At 40.7% G+C, this 21,721-nt stretch overlaps 1 protein-coding gene across 3 annotated transcripts in view; it reads right to left on the minus strand.

The window, feature by feature from the left end:
• WASHC5 (WASH complex subunit 5) overlaps positions 1-21,721 on the minus strand; it is a 55,025-nt gene that overhangs the window by 4,248 nt on the left and 29,056 nt on the right. For all 3 annotated transcript variants that reach the window (XM_025265480.3, XM_006077311.4, XM_044928821.2), the window contains exons 14-26: positions 21,615-21,690; positions 20,551-20,661; positions 19,162-19,302; positions 18,080-18,160; positions 13,814-13,915; positions 12,759-12,938; positions 11,520-11,644; positions 9,351-9,513; positions 8,854-8,956; positions 8,686-8,765; positions 5,878-5,981; positions 4,561-4,690; positions 3,039-3,135 (exon numbers count right to left, since the gene is read on the minus strand). In XM_025265480.3, coding sequence (XP_025121265.1) covers positions 3,039-3,135; positions 4,561-4,690; positions 5,878-5,981; positions 8,686-8,765; positions 8,854-8,956; positions 9,351-9,513; positions 11,520-11,644; positions 12,759-12,938; positions 13,814-13,915; positions 18,080-18,160; positions 19,162-19,302; positions 20,551-20,661; positions 21,615-21,690 — 1,493 coding nt within the window. The remainder of the gene's footprint in view (positions 1-3,038; positions 3,136-4,560; positions 4,691-5,877; positions 5,982-8,685; positions 8,766-8,853; positions 8,957-9,350; positions 9,514-11,519; positions 11,645-12,758; positions 12,939-13,813; positions 13,916-18,079; positions 18,161-19,161; positions 19,303-20,550; positions 20,662-21,614; positions 21,691-21,721) is intronic.

Here is a 21,721-nt window from a genome sequence, read left to right on the forward strand (position 1 = left end):
GAGAAAGAGAAATCTTCTCAATAACTGATGCTAAAAATAGGTATCTTTATGGGGAAAAAAAATGAACCTTGAGCCCTATTTCACATAAAAAGTAATTTGAAATAGACCACAGACCTCAATGTAAAGTACAAGTATAAAGTTTCTAGGAAAAAAAAAAAAAGGACAATCTGTGCCCTTGGGATAGGCAAAGGTTTATTAGAGGATAGAAAGGACTAATGATAAAGGAAAAAAATGGATAAATTGGACATCATCAGCAATAAAACTTCCGCTCATTATGGTCACAAGTAAGAAAATGAATAAGTAAACCATTTTGCAAGAAAAAAAATTTACAGCATGTATATCAAAAAAAGGACTTGTATCCATAAAATAAATAACTCCTACAACTCAGTGATAAAAAAGCTATCAACTCAATTTAAAAACAGGCAAAAGACTTGAACAGATACTTAACAAAGAAGTATAAACAAACAAAAAAATATATAAAGAATGGCCAAAAAGCATTTGAAAAAGTGCTCAATATCATAACTCATCAGGGAAAGGCAAGTTAAAACTATAATGAGATACCCCACATACCCATTATAATGTTTAAAAAGATTGAGATGGCCAAATGATGGTAAGTTGTAAAAATGGTACAACCACTTTGGGAAAAGGATTGGCAGTTGATTAGAAAGTTAATCAATTCCCACATGTGGGTTCTTGTGAAGACTGAGAAAACTTATTTAAGACGCCAAAACAAGCTATCTTGATTTATATAACCCGCTGCTGCTACTGCTAAGTCACTTCAGTCGTGTCCGACTGTGCGTGGCCCCATAGACAGCAGCCCACCAGGCTCCCCTGTCCCTGGGATTCTCCAGGCAAGAACACTGGAGTGGGTTGCCATTTCCTTCTCCAATGCATGAAAGTGAAAAGTGAAAGTGAAGTCACTCAGTTGTGTCCGACTCTTCGCGACCCCATGGACGGCAGCCCACCAGGCTCCTCCGTCCATGGGATTTGCCAGGCAAGAGCACTGGAGTGGGGTGCCTTCTCCATTACATAACCTAGTAATTCCAAATTACTCAACGCCCACTGTAAGACACTAGCTGTACTCAGAACACGGAGAGAGAATCCTTCCCGGATAGATAGCAAAGGGGATGTCTACAACAAAGATTTCTCTGAATGGAGCACCACAGAGATTCCTTTTTAAAAGACTGACCAAAGCAGTTGTGTGTTTCTTAGATCAGTCTTGAGAACAATGCTCACAAGGTTTATATAAAACCTTTCAGGGTACACTACATGCTGATGCTCCTTCCTCAGTCTGCTTTTTCTTTAATTTAATCCCCAACTTAACACACTGACCTGATTAATGAAAAGGACTCTAGTCAGGTATAGGAACTTTCTAAGACACTTCACAGTTTATTTCAAGATCTGGGAATTCTGTGGCATAGTGACATGCTTCTCATAAGCAGCTGTACAATCAAGGAGCCTGACCTTAACCACATGCAATGAAATGGTAACAAAGGATGAGACCAGTGAGCAAACAGTCTTAATGAAAACAAGGTATCTTCATGTGCTGAGAACGCCTTATTATAAAGAAGCATACATTCTTATTTAGTCATAAGAGAGAGAGGTCATGGATCTCAATCTTGAGATGAACTCTTAACTCCATCTTGGGATAGTTCTTTACACCGATTCTGACCAATATCCAGAAAAGGATTTAGCATCAGGTAAGCACTTGCTCTGTGAGAGGTACCGTCACAGGCATTTCTAAGTTCTAACTGGCCCACAAGTTTAAGTATCTTGGCCAATGTCACACAAGTGGCAAGTTGTGAAGTCAGAATCCAGACACACCTTTGTTCCCTCCACCCTACAGCCAAGGTTTACTGGGTGCTGCCATGCCCTGCACTGGAGAAGGACATGGCACCCCGTTCTAGCATTCTTGCTGGCGGGATCTCCTGGACAGAGGAGACTGGTGGGTCACTGTCCATGGGGCCACAAAGAGTTACACACGACTAAGGGACTGAGCTTCCCTGTGGCTCAGCTGCTAAGAATCCGCCTGCAATGCAGGAGACCTGGGTTCGATCCCTGGGTTGGGAAGATACCCTGGAGAAGGGAATGGCAACGCCCTCCAGTATTCTTCCTTGGAAATCCACGGACAGAGACTATAGTCCACGGGGTTGCAAAGAGTCGGACACGGCTGAGTGAGTAACACTAAGTGACTGAGAACCAGGCCCTGCATTCTGCGGCTGTGACAAATATTGTTATGGGGGCTGTGTCTGGAATAAAGGAATTTTTTTGAATGAGGAAATTAAAAACCTTAAAGAGAATCCACATCTTTATCCTAAAAAACTTTTGAAATAGGAAGGGAAATACTTCAAAGAATAAAAACATTTTGGAATTGCTGGTTAAAAAAAGTATACAGTTACATTTATAGAAAATACTTTTAAAGTAAATTAAACTCTATAGCAGACTTTAAAAAACTCTACTAAGTTTGGAGACAGACGAAATACCTGGGAATCTTTTAAAAATGTTTAAGATCAAGTCAATGACACACAAAAAATTGGGCTATAATGCTGGATAGGACAAATATACTGATAGCCTTTGGTAACTATTGTTTGTATCAAGTATTTTCAAAACTAAAGTAACAGATATCCCAGGGTAAAGTAACAGAGGATTAGTCTCCTCTCTGTAACTATATTGTTACTCTTCATACCAAAGCTCCACAGTAAGCACATGACAGCTACTGAAAGAATAGGACATTAACCAAAAGAAATTTCTGTCCCACCAAAATCAGCTCCTTTCAAGAAAAGAGAGAAGCAAAGGTCCCACACATTTTACAAGTTGGATAATCAACCACTGTAAGTTAAAGATGGGTTATACTTGGTTGATATTAAATCCACCGTCTTCATGATATTTCAGAGGCCCAAGGACGTGGAATTTTATAAACATGCAATTACTAAGAAAGACCTCATATGTGACATAGCATTCTCTACCAAGGGATGTTTGGTTAGATGTTAATCTACCACCATTGTTCCTTACTGTAAAGAATAAATGTCATACAGCACCTAGATTTTTGTTGTACTGAAGCTTTGGCAGCTGGGCAATCAAAAACAGAAAGTTGACCACTGGGAAGTAGGGTAAGCGCTTTGTCGTGATGTATATCTGGAAAGAGAAAACACAGTTTCAAATGGAAAGCTGCCATTTAATTTCAGTTTGCTCTTCTGACTACTGAAAACTAGGGTGGTTCCATTAATTCGCTGCCTTCAGAGTTTTATTTAATACCACCGACCCCCTCTCCCTCCAAACACAGACACCTACTTGACAATTAGCCCTCTTGGGAAAGGAACAATTTTGCGTAGAGATTAGCAGTCACTCCCAGCTACCCCCAATCCTCTTTTTCTCCCTCCAATCCTCTTAATGTCAGTAACAAAATGAGGGGGCGGAGGGGGGGGGAGGGAGATGAGCAAGAAAGTCAAGGCCAAGCTGGAAGGAGGGCAAAGACAGGGAGAGAGAAAAGAGGCAGAAAGAAGGAAGAGCCACATGGCACTGCATGGCCGTGCGTAAGGAAAGCAAACGCGGCTCCCACTGCCACTTCCTTTTCCCTGGGCAATGCCACAGAGCGGTCTCCTGCCCAGTTCACGAGGCAGAAAGCACAGTCAGGCCACACCCAGCCATCTCCCCGCTCTAGTCATCCTGATTCCCTGGGAGGCAGGTGGCATCCTGGCCAGCAGCACCAACTCTGGTCAGACAGCCTGGCTCCATCGCTGGCTACTGTGGGCCCTGGGAAGGTATCAGCCTGAGCCTCAGCTTCCTCCCCCGACAGGGGCACGTTTCATGAGGCTGCTGTGAGATTAAGTGAGAGCACCTATTCAGGGTTACCACAGTGCTTGGCACGTAGTTCCTAGTAAAATGTTAGGTGCTATTTATGGTCATAATCTTACCTCAAACCCAGGGGATCATACAGATTTCAGAATTTCATATTACAATAAAGATTTCAGGTAGGCAATACCGTGTAGACTATAAGCAAAGTTATCTGTATTTCTGCAAAAACATGACAATTCACAGGAGTATAAACAGCCTCAAGTCAGTCTGGGACAGGTTCTGGCACTACATGCGATCTGGCACTAACTTGTGAAAAACGCTTCCAGTTCTCAGAGGTTTATGGAGATCAGAACAGCAGAAGAGAGCCTGTCTTCCCAGATTCTGACTGTGATTACTGTCAGCAAGAAGGGAAGAGTCTTTGGGCAAGAAGGATCGATGCCACCATTTAGGAGCACTTCAAATACCAAACCTCAGAGAAACCTAAAACTCATCTCTTACCGATACAGCACTTGTCAGTCAGTTCTGACAAACACTGTTGACTCCCACAGCCCTGAGTCAGGCAGGGGAGGCGTGATCATCTTCATATTACACGTAGGGAATGGGAACCCAGAAAGGGCGGAGGATCACGAGAACAGAGGTTCTGGGATTGGAACCAGGTCTTCCAATATCAGATGCAGCGCGGGGATCTGCTGCCTGGGCCAGATGGCCTTTGGTCCCACCCTGTCTCCCACCACACCATTATATTACATGTTAGTAATCATGAACCTTGTTCAGCGGGTTGTGGATGCCAGCTGCCTCCAGGTAGGCAGTGATTTCATATAAGAGTGTGTTATCTTCTTTGGGGTAAGGAAGTGAAGGGTCCTGATAGTGGGCTTCGATATCTGCTAGGAGTGCCCTGAATGAAGAAAAACAACAACAATAGTGATAAATGTTAGAGATAAACTGAATACAGACAACAGTTAACACAAGCTATGATATAATCTTCCAGGGATTCAGTGTCCTCATCTGTATAACAAAGGCTTGCTCCCTTTGAATTCCCAATTTCCATACCTGTGATTGGTGATAAGTGGGAAATCTGAACTTGAATTATGTTTTCTTTTAGAGTTCACCCAAATCAAATGCTTTCACCACTTAAATTTTTATGAGTTGACTGAACTAGTTTCAATACCTACTTTGTCAAAAGCACACTGACTTTGTGACCAAGAAGCGTGGATTATTTATCTTTAAGCACGAGGCTCAAAATGAGAGCAAGCTGCTGGTCAGGTGGAGAGTGTGACTGGATGCCAGGATATGTGTCCACAGTCACACCTGGTCATCAAGGTGCTTCTAATTCCGCTCAGGAGAATCAGTGATTCAGTTCCGTGGAAAGTCAAGTGCAGATTTTGGTGACAATTGCTTTCTCAATCTGGGCAAAAATCTATCAAACTGTCTGATGTGTATTAAGTGATCAATATGTGTTGGCTGAAATGATTCCATCAAAAAAAACAGACAATACTGAAGTGAGAGGCTTCTGAAGATAGATTTGATTACCTATGGGAAGGAAGCCTATGAATTCAGAGAGCGTTCTCACTCAAAAAGAACCTAAATGAGTAGGTGCCTGCATGCATGCTCAGTTGCTTCATTCCTGACTCTTTGCAACCCCATGGACTGTAGCCCACCAGGTTCCTCTGTCCATGGGATTCTCCAGGCAAGAATACTGGAGTGGGTTGCCATGCCCTCCTCCAGAGGATCTTCCTGACCCAGGAATTGGGCCCATGTCTCCTGTCTTGCAGGTGGATTCTTTACCACTCAGCCACCCAGATACTGAATGTATAAAATAGATAACTAATGAAAACCTACTATAGAGCACAGGGAACTCTACTCAACGCTCTGTGGCGACCTAAATGGAAAAGAAATCCAAAAAAAGAGGGGATTCAGGTATGACGTGCAGCTGGTTCACTGGGCCGCACAGGAGAAACTAGCAGAACATTGTAAAGCAACTATCCTCCAATAAAAAAAGAGTATGCACTGAAGACACTGGGATGCTGACCGATGATGAACAGTCTAGGCCCAGAGGCGGCTGTTTCAAATGCCAGCACTTACTTATTGAGGTTCTCCAGAGCAGCTGCCAGGTGTTTGGAGTCAAACCGACAAGAATAATTTAATTCATTGGCGATCTGTTGTCTCAGAATCTGCATCTGCCCAACCTGTGAACAAGCAAGAGAAAGAACAGGGACAAGCTGATGAACAAAAAGATGACAAGTTTTTATTGAAAGGTTCACAACATTCTACAGAAAAATTCAAGGGTTTCCTGGACTGGTTTCATGCCTAAGACCAGCATCACCCCTGATGGAGCACAAGGGACCTTCAAGAAATGCCTGCAGAGATTCTGTATGCCAACCTCAACAGAACCCTGAAGTCTAATACTGAACCTAATAGTCTAAAAGTGAACCATTAATGTTCTTGTTGTCCGTGGATTAAAGGTATGTGTTCTGAAGCTCTATTTTTGATCTTTTAGAATAAGTTCTCATGTGCAGTAACCACTAATGAGAAGCCCTACTTTCTTTATCTGTCCTAAATTGAACTTTCTCAAGTCCTAAGGGTGTCATTTCACTCTAACATTTGGTCAGTATCAGTCTGTCTACATCCCTCACGATTACAGATCATGAAATAATCAAGGTGATAAAAAAAACCTACATACAATCTTCCAAGAAGGCCCTTCTAACAATGATAACCCTGAAACCAGGAGTTCTTCATGTTTTGTTGGCACTTTGGACATCTTTAGAAAGTTGGAGAAGTCTATGGATGCTGTCTCAGAATAGTTCTTTTGAATCTATGAAATATAACATATAGGATAACAATGGAAGCCAATTGTAACAAAATGTAATTCTCAAACAATTAAAAGAACAGATTTATTATAACTTCTTTCCCTTGTTATCCTGGCTTAGGGCAAGTCAGACCTATATAACAAGAGGCCATCTAGCAGAGCCAAAGGCTTCTATTCAATTTTAAGTTTCCAAATTAGAACAAAAACTCAATGAAATGATGAAAAATATACTGTGAATTGGGCTGAGACACCAACAACTCCTGTTTCAACGAGCAACTTACACAACTGGGAACAAGAGGACGGGACTGCTCCAAATTCTGTGAAGAGTCTAGACTTCTCCTTTGGTATCTGACGCTTTTAACCATCAGTCAGTTTTCCACCAGGAAATCTACTCTTTCCTAATGTACTGTGAGTAGGCTTTCCAGGGAGACAGCCAGCTTCCTTGAACTCGTACAGCAACTGACAATGTTCTGCACCCACATAAGGGTGTTCAACAAAGGGTTACTGACTGTCTTAGATCATCAAGTGATGAGAGAAGGATATGCAGAAGATACAGGGTGTCTCTGGACATCAACGCCACAGTGTAAAGGCAGATGCATGGATTCTAAAGCAACCTGGATTGCCATCCGATAAATCACAGGCACACCTTGGAAATACTGAGTTTGGCTCCAGATCACCATAATAAAGCAAATATTGCAATAAAGTGAGCCACATGAATTTTCTGGTTTTCCAGCACATATAAAAGTTATGTTTACATTATATTGTAGTCTATTAAATGTATAAAAGCATTGTGTCTAAAAAATAATTTTAAAATACTTTATTGCCAAAAAAGCTAGCCATCCTTCAGAGTGGTAGCAAAGGTCACTGATCCCAGATCACTGTCACAAAGATAACAGTAATGAAAAAACCTGCAGTGTTGCGAGAATTCCTGAAATGGGACACAAAGTGAGCAACAGTTGTTGGAAAAATGGTGGTGACAGACTTGCTCGACACAGGATTGTCACAAATTTTCAATCTGTGCAAAAGGCAATACCTGCAAAGCGCAGTAAAGTGAAGAACAAGACGACGCGTACCTATAATCTCCCTGTCTTACTTTCTCACTCATTTCCAAAGACACACGTTCTAGTCCGTGTAAAGATAACATGTCCAAATGTTTCTAGCTCTTGTGCAGCTACCTCACTACTCTCAAGGCTGAGGTCAGAGCGGCAGACTGACAGCAGCTCATTAACGAGCCTGTCACGTGAGGACGGGGGTGACTGAGGGAGGAAAACTCCTATTTCCTTGAGTGAAAGCACCTCTTGCTAAAAGGCATTTCAGAATGAAAGCTTTCTTCAGTGAAAGAAGCATGATAAACGGGCCAATGAAAAGCACTGTCCAGAACAGCCAAAGAACAGACCCACTTAGAAATAATGATAAACCCAAAATGATGTATTTTTGGTTTGATGGCCAAAGAAAGAAGAGTGGCTTTCTTGGGGTAACCAAGTTACAAGAAATAATAAATTCCATATATATGTGTTAGTATACTGTATTGGTGTTTTTCTTTCTGGCTTACTTCACTCTGTATAATAGGCTCCAGTTTCATCCACCTCATTAGAACTGATTCAAATGTATTCTTTTTAATGGCTGAGTAATACTCCATTGTGTATATGTACCACAGCTTTCTTATCCATTCATCTATGGAATTTAAAAAGATGCTAACAATAACCCTGTGTACGAGACAGCAAAAGAGACACTGATGTATAGAACAGTCTTTTGGGCTCTGTGGGAGAGGGAGAGGGTGGGATGATTTGGGAGAATGGCATTGAAATACGTATAATATCATATATGGAACGAGTCGCCAGTCCAGGTTCGATGCACGATACTGGATGCTAGGGGCTGGTGCATTGGGATGACCCAGAGGGATGGTATGGGGAGGGAGGAGGGAGGAGGGTTCAGGATGGGGAACACATGTATACCTGTGGTGGATTCATTTCAATATTTGGTAAAACCAATACAATACTGTAAACTTTAAAAATAAAATAAAATTAAAAAAAAAAAAAAGGAATAATAAAAAAACCCATAGCATTGCTTCTCTCACAACGTACCTTCATGATAGCCTCGAGATAAGCGGTCCAAATCTTCTGGGTTTTGGCAATGGCAGAAAAGTAAATTTTATTCGAGTTTGCTGAAAGGTTAAAATATGAGTTTCTATTTAGTAAATTTGGAAAGGCTACAGTGTTCTCTCTACCTCAGGCCCGTTTTAGAACACTTACCTACAATGCTTTTTAGGGGGCTGACAGCATTCATGAGGGTTTTTAAAGTCTCCTGCACAGTTCTGTCTCGCAAGATAATTTTCTGAAACATGCTGAGGAAATTCTAAAACGAGAAGGCATGATCAAAGAACCAAATATAATGTATAAAATGAAGAAACGCTCCAGTTAACTCAAAGACTACACAGAACACAGACAAGCCTCATTCACACAAAGCTACAAATAAGATGATGGGGAAGACACAACTTCCGGTTCCCATCAGAAACATCCCCTGCTGGGAGGAGTTGCTGGTTTCCAAGATGAAATTCACAAAAACTGTCTACCGGTAAAAATACTATGCTGGCCAAAGAGATTCTAGTTTATTCTCAGTTCTTCTGTATTTAACAGGAATTATATAAATATGCCTGATGTCAGTATAGGAAAGCACGAAAGAAAAGCTAAACCATCTACTCCCTTCTTCCCCAGGACAGCGGAACACACACAGACACCCAAAGGCTCACCTGTAACTCTTTCACGATCATAAAGCACAGAAGCCTGTCTAACCCGTTCAGGCCGAAAGTCCCCAAGGTGTTTTGGATTTCTGAGAAGAGGCGGCTGCTGGTCACTTCTTGATGGGTTTTCATATCATACCAAGTGTTCAGCTGGTCAATGTGACACGTCATTCTAAAACATAAATATAACACACTCAAAACCCAAAAGCAGCTCAGAATTCACCCTGAAAGGATGAGGGATGCAATAGGATTAGGGGCATCGGATAGGAAGAACAATGGTTTCATGATCTGTGTTTTAATAACCCCTGCATCTGGGCACCCAAGACACCTCACGGTGAATGTCCAATGGACCAGGAAGGCGAAATTCAGTGAAGTCACCTCTTCCTGCCCTTGCTACGTCACCAGTTTGAATGATGCTTTTCCACTGGGTTGGGTAGTTGAGTCATGTCTCAAGGACAAGGCTAGATTCAGTCATCAGGCTGGAAGACTTCAGAGCCCCATTGCCTCTCTGGAGGGTCTTCCTGTAAATATCCAGAGACTGTGGATGAAACAGCATCTTTTGCATTTCCACTTGGGTAAGAAAGGAACTTTGAATCCTCATACCCTCACGTCTGAGGCCATTTCCTCTTTCCTCCTAGTCCTGGTCATCGACCAACGATTCCCTCTGAGACTCAGGAGTGTGACGATGGTGATGATAGAAACTGACAACATTTACTGAGGACTGCCTATGTGTCAGGCCCTGGGCCAGACCTTTCCGAGTGCTCTCTCTTCATCCTCAGAACAGCGCTGTGATGTACAAGCTGTTTGCCTTTCACTTTATACATGAAATAACTGAGTCTTGGACAGGCCTGATTATAACACCACACCCACAACCACCAAGATTCTCAAATGTTCGCATGGGGACCTTAAATCAGTGGTGCAAGTGTGTGTTTTCAGTCGCTTCAGTCATGCATAACTCTTTGCAACCCTATGGACTGCAGTCCGCCAGGCTCCTCTGTCCATGGGATTTCCCAGCAAGAATACCAGAGTGGTTGCCATGTCCTCCTCCAGGGGGTCTTCCAACCCAGGGATCGAACCCCCATCTTCTGTGTCTCTTGCATTGCAGGCGAATTCTTTACCCACTGAGCCACCTGGGAAGCCCTAAGTCAATGGTAGAACATGTTTAAAAAAACAGATGTCGAGATCCCATTTCTGGAGGGTTGGATTGGGTATGTCTGGGGTAGAATCCTAGCCCCCACAAAATGATATGGCCCCAGTCCTCAGAGCCAATACATATCTTTACTGAAATGAAGCTTGGGAGGGAATTAGAGACTCAGGAGCTAGGGAATTTTAAATTTGGAACTAAATGGAAGAACAAGATGGCTTCCAGAGCGGCAGTCTACTTTCAGGCTTCAAAGCATCCTGCTTCCACCATTCATTGTGGGCACTTTGTGTCACCTGAGAGGCTTCCAATTTTGATGCCATACATGACATGGAAATCCCAGTCATGCTTAATCCTGTCTGCCAGTATTAAGCTGGCACTGGGTGAGTGAGGCAGACAGGTTTCTAGGAGGGCTTCCGAGATCAAACCATGGGGACTGAGAAAGGAGAAGTCCCAAAATGTTTTGGATCACTTAATCTTTTTGGCCCATAAGTCACAGACCAAACTCATTTCTGCCGAAAGTGACATACGGTTTGTCAAGTTTCTTAAGTTCTGTCAGACAAAATCAGCCTGAGTGTGAAGGCAGTATAGAGAAGACACGTCATGAGGACATTTAACTTGCACAAAGTCGACTTCACCCGCATAGCTGGACTGAGAAAGGAGAGATACCACCGTTCCCTGGGAAACCACACTGGCCATTCCACTGAGCAGGCACAGGCCCAAGGTGAACACGAGAGCAGACAGGAGCCTGCTCTCCCATTAGTAGGGCTTAGTACCAGCTGTTTGTTTCATCAGAGGCTCAACTGAAGAACAGACCTTCTAATTGTTTTCATTTATATGTCTTTGGACTGGGGTGAACTCAGTCACACTGAGGAAAACATGCAGTCCCAGAAAAAGTAAACTTAATCAACCCATGAGAAAGGCTTCAACGATGGCAGGAACAAGGATATGATCTGAGTAGAGGTCAAGGATATGACTGATATGTTTAGAGACTTGCTGTCCATGTTCAAGGCCCAGCGGAATTGAGGTACACCTACTTTGGGTCTGTGATTCGCAAGATTTCTCTGCAGAGTCGACCAATAAATGTTACAGACTCGTCCACAGGGGTAAACTTTGGTATTGGAATATGAGTGGACTGGTACATACTTTGCCAATCTTGAATCTAGAAAAAAAAAAAAGAACCCCAAGGACATAAATATTTAGTGCATCTTTGATAAGTTAACCTAATTATCCTTTTCTTACATAGTTTTACAAAGATAATGTTGCATGAATAGTGAATATAAATGGCTCCTCGATTTTGAAGAAGAAATTTTAAAAACTGTAGTACCAGCCTCCCAGAAATACCACATACAATATTTATTAAAAAAAGAAATAACTGTGAAAAAGTGAAGTGATTGAGAAGTGGAAAAAGACACAGGAATTTCTTACTTTCTGTCTTACAAGTTGACAATGTAATAAGAAACATCCAAAATATAGGGCTGGAAGATACATAATCTTTTGAAAATGTCACCTGAAGCACGTCAGTTCCCTGATTAAAAACTTGTGAGTGACTCCTTGTTAATTACTAACATCAGTCTTCTCAGCTGTGACACCTAAGAATGCGGTGCTCAAATAATCCAACAGAAAATAGGCAAAGGACTTGACATTTCTCCAAAGATATAACATGGCTGATAAGCACATGAAAAGATGCTCAACATCATTAGTCATGATGGAAATGCAAGTCAAAGCCACAATGAAATACCATTCAGACTCACTAGGATGGTTATAATTAAAAAGAAAAAAAGAGGAAATTAACAAGTGTTGGCGAGGATGTGGAAAACCTAGAACCCTCAGACACTGCTGGTGGGAATGAACAAATGGTGCAGGCACTGTGGGAAACAGTTTGGTGGTTTGCAAGTTAAATGCAGAACTATTAAATGACCCAGCATTTAGGTATATACTCTTAGGTATATACTCTGATCAAACCCAGATGAGCTCTTAAGTCTTTGGAACTCCTGTGTACCTGATTTATAATGACTATAACAGATGGTTTCATTCTGTAGCCATGTAATTAAGTCTGCTTTCTCCTAAGGACAGTAAACTTGGAGAGGTCAGGGGTCACAGAAACCTTTCTGCAACCCTCACAGCTCCTGAAGTTACTCTGAAGGTATTTGTGACTCTGCAGTGGTTACGGAATTTTAGTAATTGTTTAAACAATCTTTGTTGTTGGCATTTCTGAGGTTTGGGGCATGTCAGAAGTGATATATAGTCAAGAATATTAAAATCTGTTTAGATACCTTTGTCCTTAAGAAGTTATTACACTCTTGTTCCACATTGTAATTTATGATACGAGATACTTCTTCCTGCCAGATCTTCAGACCATAAATGTTGACATAGTCCTGAATATATTCAAAAGAACGATGGAATCCATCCATGGTGGCTCCCAGCTCTTTCAGCTTGGGCATCAATTCACTTGGCTGTGTGAAAGAAGAAACAGAAACCTGTTAGACTGGCATAGTCTGTCAACCACTAACGCCTACATGAGACTGTCAAGGAAATCCCAATGAGAGACCACCGTGACAGCTGAAGACAGCTCTGGAAATACTTATTCCTACCTCATTTAAAATGAGTGGTAATTTATGCCAGGCATCCAATAAAGAATATATTTCATTCATTTGGGAAGAAAGCCTCATATAAAAGAATATAAAAAATGAGTATCAATGATTTTTCTCATCATTTGACGACTCTAATCTTAATTTTAAATTGAATGGAGTGATGTGATTTCAGATGTAAATTTCAGCCCTGCTCTTTCTCTCTTGAGAAAAATGATCATATTCTCTAGAATATGATCAAGCAAAAGAAAAAAATTACAGCCTTTGTAGTTCCAGTCTGCTTTAGGCTTAACAAATTCTTTTCACTATGAGAAGGAACCTGGAATCATAAACATCAGTTTAATTCTTAAACCTGAAGTGAAAGAAAGGGCTGATTTTAAAAAGAGTTTTCTTATAATATGAATGCTTGTAAGATAGGATCAAGGGTGGGATGGGGTGGGAGGCAGGAGGGAGGTTCAACAGGGAGGAGACATATGTCTACCTACGGCTGACTTACGTTGATGTTTGGAAACCAACGCAATTCTGTAAAGCAATTATCCTTCAATTAAAAAAATTAATAAAAAACCCACTGGAAAAAAAAAGATAGGATCAAAAAGCACATCAGCTGATTGTACAGAACACGATACAGTAGATATATATTAGATAGGAAGAAAGGTCTTGTTCGTGTTCAAAATGACATTTTAGAACATTCTGCAAGCTGAGTCGAGGGCAAGGACAGACTCACTCTGGTGATCGGGTACCTTGGCTCGGGGGTTGAAGATCAAACCCCTATGAAGGGCAAAAGCAACACGCTTAACCAGCTCCTTCCTGATTCCATCCTCCAGCAGTTGTTTCGGATCCACCTAAATGCAAATTGAAAAGCATTAAATGTCAGTGAGGAAAAGCTCAGTCTAGGAGAAACACAGAGGAAAGACAGACTCCAGAATCTGTTGGGGAGCAATTCCCTACCTCAATCCTAAATGATTACGATTTTTTCTTCCCGTTTCCTGCCCGTCTTTGATCTTGTGCAGCTCGGATAGAATTATTAAAACCTGTTACCTCGGCAGGACTTAGTTTATCTCAGCAACATTCATGATAATTTTACATGTCATTTCAAAGATGGCGGGTATGGAAAGTTTTAAATGGCCTCACATTTTGATCATTTCATTAAAAGTGCCTTTTCTCATCACCGGGAGGAGGTAGTGGACTGAAGGGCCTGCACTGGAATTCAGTGCACATCTCTCATCTGGAAGTTATCTAAGGGCATCTATAATCATACGGGCAAAGTCAAGCTTGGGGTTGACAGATTCAACAATTCTTTCTTCTTTCAGCATTCTCAGGATGCTGTTTGTAATTAGGGAGATAAAATAGGAAAGAAACCTGCTTTTTAACTCTATAGCTTATTTTGCTGATTCTTTTTTTCTATAATGAGAAAGCTTTTGTTATTCCCTAAAAGTCTGTCAAATCTATAAAACATGAAATAGTTTTAATACAGTCCTTTGAATTCTCTAAGACATGTTTCTTTTAATTTGTCAAGACTTATTATTTTAAAAAGTCATAAAGACTATTGATGGGTTCCATCTGGATTTGATGATATTTAAACTTTAAGGAAGATAACTGCAGTGAAAAAGTTCCTGAAAATACAGAAGCCAGAGGAACTTGTCGGACTACACTGTGATCAGGCAGTCATCGAAAGCCAGACTGAGGAGAAACAACAGGTCAAGACCTTGAGTTCTTCAACAGACAAACTGTAAGGAAAGAAAGGAATGAAGGGGGAATCTGAGGAGTAAATCAGTCTTAAAAGATATACATTTTTTAAAAATGGGCAAATCTGAACTAAAGTGTCTAGAGATTTACTTCTGGGTAATAAAACTACAAACAGAGAGACTGGGATTAGGTCAGGGCCCACAAGGAGGATTCTGGGGTGGGAGCTGGCTGAACTGTATCTCTGGGCTTGAGAGGTGGTGAGAGTGAGTGGTCTTTATCTCACACTAACCTATCAAGCTACACAATTGCTTCTATAGCTTTAGGCATCTGTGTTGTATTTCACAAGAAAAGGGTAAATTATAAACAAATACAGTCAATGAAAACAAATTCAAGCAGATAAAATGAAATTTCCAAAGAAACAACCCTCATAAAAACAGATTTCATGAAAAAGAGTTCAATGTTTTCATGAATCTCATGGTCTTAAAGGGCCCTTCCCATTCTCCCCAGACTTCCACCAACCAACCTGCGGAGTGCTCATGGGGAAGGGAAAGACCCTGTCACACAGCTCCTTCCTTGCAGTTCTGTCTACCTCCTGTGGTTAACAGCAGTTAACAGTTTTCACATGGGTCCCCCAGACCCTCCTCTATTAATTTAGATGTGTATTTGTTCTCAAATATATTCATTAAGAAATCTAAATGGTCACGTGTTAGTTCTATGTCTAGCGTTTTACGGAATCTCCACTGTGTTCTCCACGGTGGCTGTACAGTCTACAGACCTTCAGGGTAGCTATGGAGAGGCAGACGTGGAGAGCAGACATGGGGACACAGTGCAGGAAGGAGAAGTGGGATGAATGGAGAGAACAGTCTGGAAACATATATCTTACTATACATAAAACAGCAAGAGGGAATTAGCTGTGTGACACCGGGAGCTCAACCTGTGGCTCTAAGGGGTTGGGAGATGGGAAGGGGGTTCAGAAGGGAGGGGATAGATGTATACCTGTGACTGATTCATGTTGATGTATGGCAGAAACCAACACAATATTGTAAAGCAATTATCCTCCAAGAAAAAAAAAGTCTAAATGCGATCAAAATATTGGGTTGGCCAAAAAGTTCATCTGGACCAATCTAGTCCTAGGATTTATTCTTAAGAGGTTATGAAAACTCTGAATGAAATTTTTCGTTAATCCAATATGAACATATATATACTACATGTTGTTCTGCAATTGCCTTTCCACTTTACATTTTGGAAATTTCCTGGTGGTAAGTTATTTTTGAATGACAGGAAAGTAATCCACAGTGTGACTGCATCATGATATATTCAGCCATTCTTTCACTCATAAAATGCTTAGGCTATTTCTATTACTTTGGCTACATCTAACAATGGACATTATATGTGTATCTGTGTGTATCTCACTTGTTTTAACTCATATTAACTGAATTAAAACTCTTTGAAAGGGTTTGAAATAGATCCATAGCTTTCAAAGATTACAGATTAGTGAAGGCCATGGGATCCCACATAAAGCCCTGAGTTGTTAAACTGGCAGAGACAATGTAAGCTTAAAGGATGTCAAGATGACATTCCCTTTGCACTTATTGGTGCTTCCCTGGTGACTCAGATGATAAAGAATCTGCCTGTAATGCGGGAGACCTGGGTTCGACCCTTGAGGAACGGCAACCCACTCCAGTATTCTTACCTGGGAAATCCCATGGACAGAGGAACCTGGCGGACTACAGTCCATAGGGCTGCAAAGAGTCTGACATGACTGAGCAACTAACACTAACATACTTGCGCTTATTAAGTGAAAGATTCTGGTAAGAGATTTACATTTTTCTTAGGCAGTCTTTCCTTTGATAATTATTGCTAATTACTAGGTTTTATTACATCCAACTAGTCACTTTGCATTTAAGACTAATCTGGTCCTAGATGTATCATCACATAAAGATGAGTGAGAAGTGATAACTTGTCTGTGTACTTTCTGAATATCAACTGACTTAAACTGGTATCAGGCCTAAAGCAAGTTTAATAGAGTCTGTTAATACTACAGGGCTAGAATGGTATTTCTTTACTACATTTCTAGAAACAACATAGTAAAGTTCTGTTTCTATTTAGGTTCATTTCCTATATTTTCTTGGATTTCATTAACACAAACGTTATATCCAGCAATTCAATGAAAATTCTTTAGAAAATTGGAAATGTTAAGATTCTACTGATGTCAGATAAATGGAAAAATATATAAGAGCACCACAAACTGAGTGGGTGCATCAGAGTCATCTTAGGATTACAAATTATAATAAAACAGCAACGATATACCACTTTAGACCCGTTTGGAGAACAAAAATTAGGAAGCGGATCATGGCTAGTGTTGGCCAAAATGGGGGTAGATACACAGGAAACAAGTCATGTGAGGAGGCAATCTGGCTGTACTGAGACAAATTAAGTACAAATGTGCCCTAAGATGCCGACCCACTCCTGGGCAGGCAGACTTCAGTGCAATTCTTGCACAGGCCTACGTGGGGACATGTTCAGAGATGCTCGTCTAGACATTGCTGATGATAACAGGAAGCACAGGTATGAAAATGAGCAGCATCGGTGCCCTGGGGAACAGCTAAGTAAAATGTGGAATTCTCTGCAGCAGTAAGAAGTAACAAACCACCTCACTACAACATAAATAAATCCTGAAAGCAATAACTAGTGAGAAATGTTAGAAAAAGAATGAGGCTTCGGAGCAGAATATGATTTAGAGAAATAAAAAATGTGCACATATAAAATACTATTAGTTGCTGAAAATAAGGAGACTTGCATATTTATGGACAGAAATCAAACCGAGTGGGTGCTATGGGGTCTGGGGGTGGGTATTAGGAGAAGAGAAAGAAAAAAATAAGAGAGGAGCGTGCATGTACTGGTAATGGCAATGGCCTGTGGTCAGAGGTTTACCATGATGATCTCAGCTCTCTGCACCTGGGGTGCGGTACAAAAACATCAAGAGAAAGAAAGGTTGCAGGCAAGGTGGAAAGAGACAGTAAGTGACCAAGTAAGCAAGCTTCTTTGCCTAAGGGAATTGAATTATTGTTTTGTTATTACAAAAATTCAATAAAATTTTTTTTTTAGTGTTTAGGAATTCCTGGGTGTTATGAAAAATGAGGATAATAATGGTTTCTCTTTCTCTGTTCATAAGTGACTAAAATGAAAATCATACGCTGCATGTGAAATAGTGAGGGGCATAAGATGATGACACTACCCCCACAGGATAAATTCCACAAAAATCCAAATGACAGAGAGGCTTACTATGAGGCCACAGAGACTAGCATTAAGACCATTACCTTGATGATGCCAACTAAAGTTGTCTTCATCATTAAGATGCCTTCAGTAAAAATGGAAATAGCATGAGTAAGCTTGGCAACCTTCAACAAAGAAAAAGAGGTTAATGAAGCACTTCTCATAAAAGACCCATCTCTTCTATGGGAAGCTAAAATAATTGGTAATAGTTCTGAAAGGGCAAAGCCAAGAGAACAAGCATGTAGCTTGAAGGCACCTGCGTGTACATGTCCTGGTCAGAAATGAGGCTCTGTGGTGTTGACCACTGTCAGATCTACCGGGAGACTGAGTCAGAAGATGTTCAACCTTTCTTTACCCTTTGATCGATCATTTGCCCTTCTTTGGGCCTCAGTATTTCACACATTAGATGAAAGCAGGACTCAGTGATATAGATGATACCTTCCAAAATCAAAAGGCTCCTGGAGATACTGAAAAGGTAATCTCCCTTTTACTGCAGTCCACATTCTTTTCAAACAATGCTGGGAGACACTGAAAAGGTTGACCAAGGCTATATTCTTGAGTTAGAATCAATGTGGAAATTCTGAGCTTGATGATCTCAATGCCTAATGAAACTTCTGGAGTTGTGTCTAAGGTTGTGAAATTGATGCTGGTTATCACATTTTCAAATTTTACTTGATTTTACTTTTCAGGTCTCTAAGTTCAGGGAGAAAGAAAAGCAGAGGCATTTGGGGAGAACTACTTCTGAGACTGCTTAATTGTGGAATGGCCTTAAATATCTGCCTATCTGAAGTGGCTTATGGAATATGGATTACTTTATTCATGGAATATGGATTATTTTGAACCACTGAGTCATGAACCAAGATGGTTCAAAAGAAAAGTGACCAACTGAGTTCCACTCCCTCTGAGAACATTCAGGCAGGTGAAGCCTGGAATGATACCAGGACATTGTACAGAATGAAGGTAAGATTGCACTAAAATAACAAAACCTGGTTACCACTGAGCGTGTAGAAAAATAAATCAGAACTGATCCGGGGGTCTTGAGGATACGGCAGGTGACACAGAGTTGTGCTATTTCATGGTTTTGGGGGTTAAACATCAAAAGGCAGATGTTAAAGGGACACACCACCTCATATCGTGGGCCGAGCTGAGCGTAGTCCCTCAGCTTGTCTTTGTCCAGTCGGGTGGGCACTTCAATGATATCGTGGGTCTGAAGCTTTATGATCTTTAGAAGGGAAGTAAACATGCTTTCTGGAATAATCTGCAACACCTTTAGTGAAAGGGAAAAGAAGAAAAACAAGTGAACCTCCTATTTTCTCTCTCTTAGTTTGATAGATGCTAGGACAACAGTAAAAAGGGTGTCCATTTATTAAGAAAAAGAAAAAAAAAAAAGCCCTTCATCTGCAGGAAAGGGCTGGGGGGGCTCTCACAAGCATTCTTTTAGTAACTGCTCCCGGGCACAGGGCTACGTTCCTTCAAACACGAATTGCTCACAGGAGATTAAGCTAATTCTCCTAGAAATGCTGTAAAAGATGTATCACTCCCACATTATACATTTTTCAAAAGCTGAGATTCAGAGATGTTAAGTAACATGGCTGTAGAGCTCTCAGCTAGTACGTGACACAGGACAATTTAAGCCAGGCCTTGTGGCTCTAAGTCACACCGTAAGTTATTGAAGCAAGGACCAAAATTCTCCTGAAAACTTTAAGTTCCAATTAGTGACAGTTACCAACCGTGACTTTGAAGAAGCTACCAATCTCTACACCTATAAAATGGGGGTTAATACCATCAGCATTTAAAAAATAAGCAAAAGAGACACAGATGTATAGAACAGACTTTTGGACTCTGTGGGAGAGGGAGGGGTGGATGATTTGGGAAAATGGCATTGAAACATGTATAGTATCATATAAGAAATGAATCGCCAGTCCAGGTTTGATGCAGGATATAGGATGCTTGGGGCTGGTGCACTGGGATGACCCAGAGGGATGGTATGGGGAGGGAGGTGGGAGGGGGGTTCAGGATGGGGAACACATGTACACCTGTGGCGGGTTCATGTTGATGTATGGCAAAACCAATACAATATTGTAAAGTAATTAGCCTCTAATTAAAATAAATAAATTTAAAATATATATATATTTGACCAAAAAAAAAAAAAGAAAGTAAAAACGTATCTGCACACCCACAGCACCAGTAAGAATAAATTTATTTTCAGGTATTGACAATTTTAGGAATCAAATTAAGAATTAAGGAAAAGTATATACAACTACTATGTATACAACAGATGAACAAGGACCTACTACAGAGCGTGGTCTTGTAATAACCTATATATATATATAACTGAATCACTTTGCTGCACACTTGAAGCTAATACATCATAAATTAAGTACACTTCAACAACAACAACAACAAAAAAAAAGGAGTGAGGGAAAGGAATAACAGGGCCCCAAGCACATCATTTGTATTTAAAATAGCAGTTAGTTTGCCATTAAAATAAGTATCACCTTGATGCATTTCTTACCTTTCTCACGTAGGACACCAATTCACCAGAATAATATTGAGACACGCTGAGAAGGTCAGGGCTATTTGCTTGATTAATACGGAGAAGGGGCAGGTCAAGGGCAGAGGCAAGCTGGAAGGAAAATAAGACACCACTGTTTCTCTGTTTCAAAAAGTCCTAGAAATCTCTCTTTCTAGAAGGAGTAACATACAACGAAGCTCCTAGGCTTTGCTCAAAAGAGCCACAATGACTGAACTTCATCAGTTCAGTTTCTGACAAGGATATAATGTAAAATGACAGGTGTCTGCCACGGCAGTGGCTCTCAAGTTGTGGTCACTGGACCTGAGATCTTGTTAGAGACGCTGATTCTCGAGCCCCACATAGGTTTACTTCATCAGAAGCTCCGGGGTGGGGCCCGGCAATCTGGGTTGTGGCACATCTTCACAGGTAATTTCATCAGAAGACACTGAGTAAATTATTTTTTCATTCACCACTAAATGAAATTACCTTGAGAGAAGGGTCAATCCATGCCTGTTTTGTTCACCATTATTACGTAACCTTCTTATTTTTTAATTTTATTTCTTGGCTGAACCATGTGGCATGTGAGATCTTAGTTCCCTGACCAGGGATTGAACCCATGTCTCCAGCATTGGAAGCTTGGAGTCTTAACCACTGAATCACCAAGGAAGTCCCCTTCCCTAATCTTTAGAGGACATCCTAGAATATAGCAGAAGCTCAACAAGAATTTTTTTAAGTGAATAAGTAAAAGGATTTTATTCATGTCTAGGGAATAAAGAATGTACATTTTTAGTATCTTGGTAAAACATAAAAAATCAATTTCTTCATTAAAAACAATTTTTGTAAGACATCCCAACATCTATTTTGAATTTAAACTTTATTTCTCACATCTTTTGCCAACTATACTCTCTTGAAAATTTGCTAAAAGTTTTCAGTCTATAAAAATACTTAAAATTGTCCAACTTTCTAAAAGGATGAGATCCTGGACTGAATTAATGAATGAGGTATAAATGAAGGTCAACGCTTGCTCAGAAACTGCAAATGTGATCTTACTGTTACTTGCTTACCTTGAGGAATGTAGCTCTGAGTTTAGTGACCATGGATGGGTTCACCCTTATGCTCTCCTGCATGATAGACGTGAAGCTGCAAAAAGACATCAGTGGTAAGATGATGT

This window comes from Bubalus bubalis, chromosome 15 (genome assembly GCF_019923935.1).
Source record: "Bubalus bubalis isolate 160015118507 breed Murrah chromosome 15, NDDB_SH_1, whole genome shotgun sequence".
NCBI lineage: Eukaryota > Metazoa > Chordata > Mammalia > Artiodactyla > Bovidae > Bubalus > Bubalus bubalis.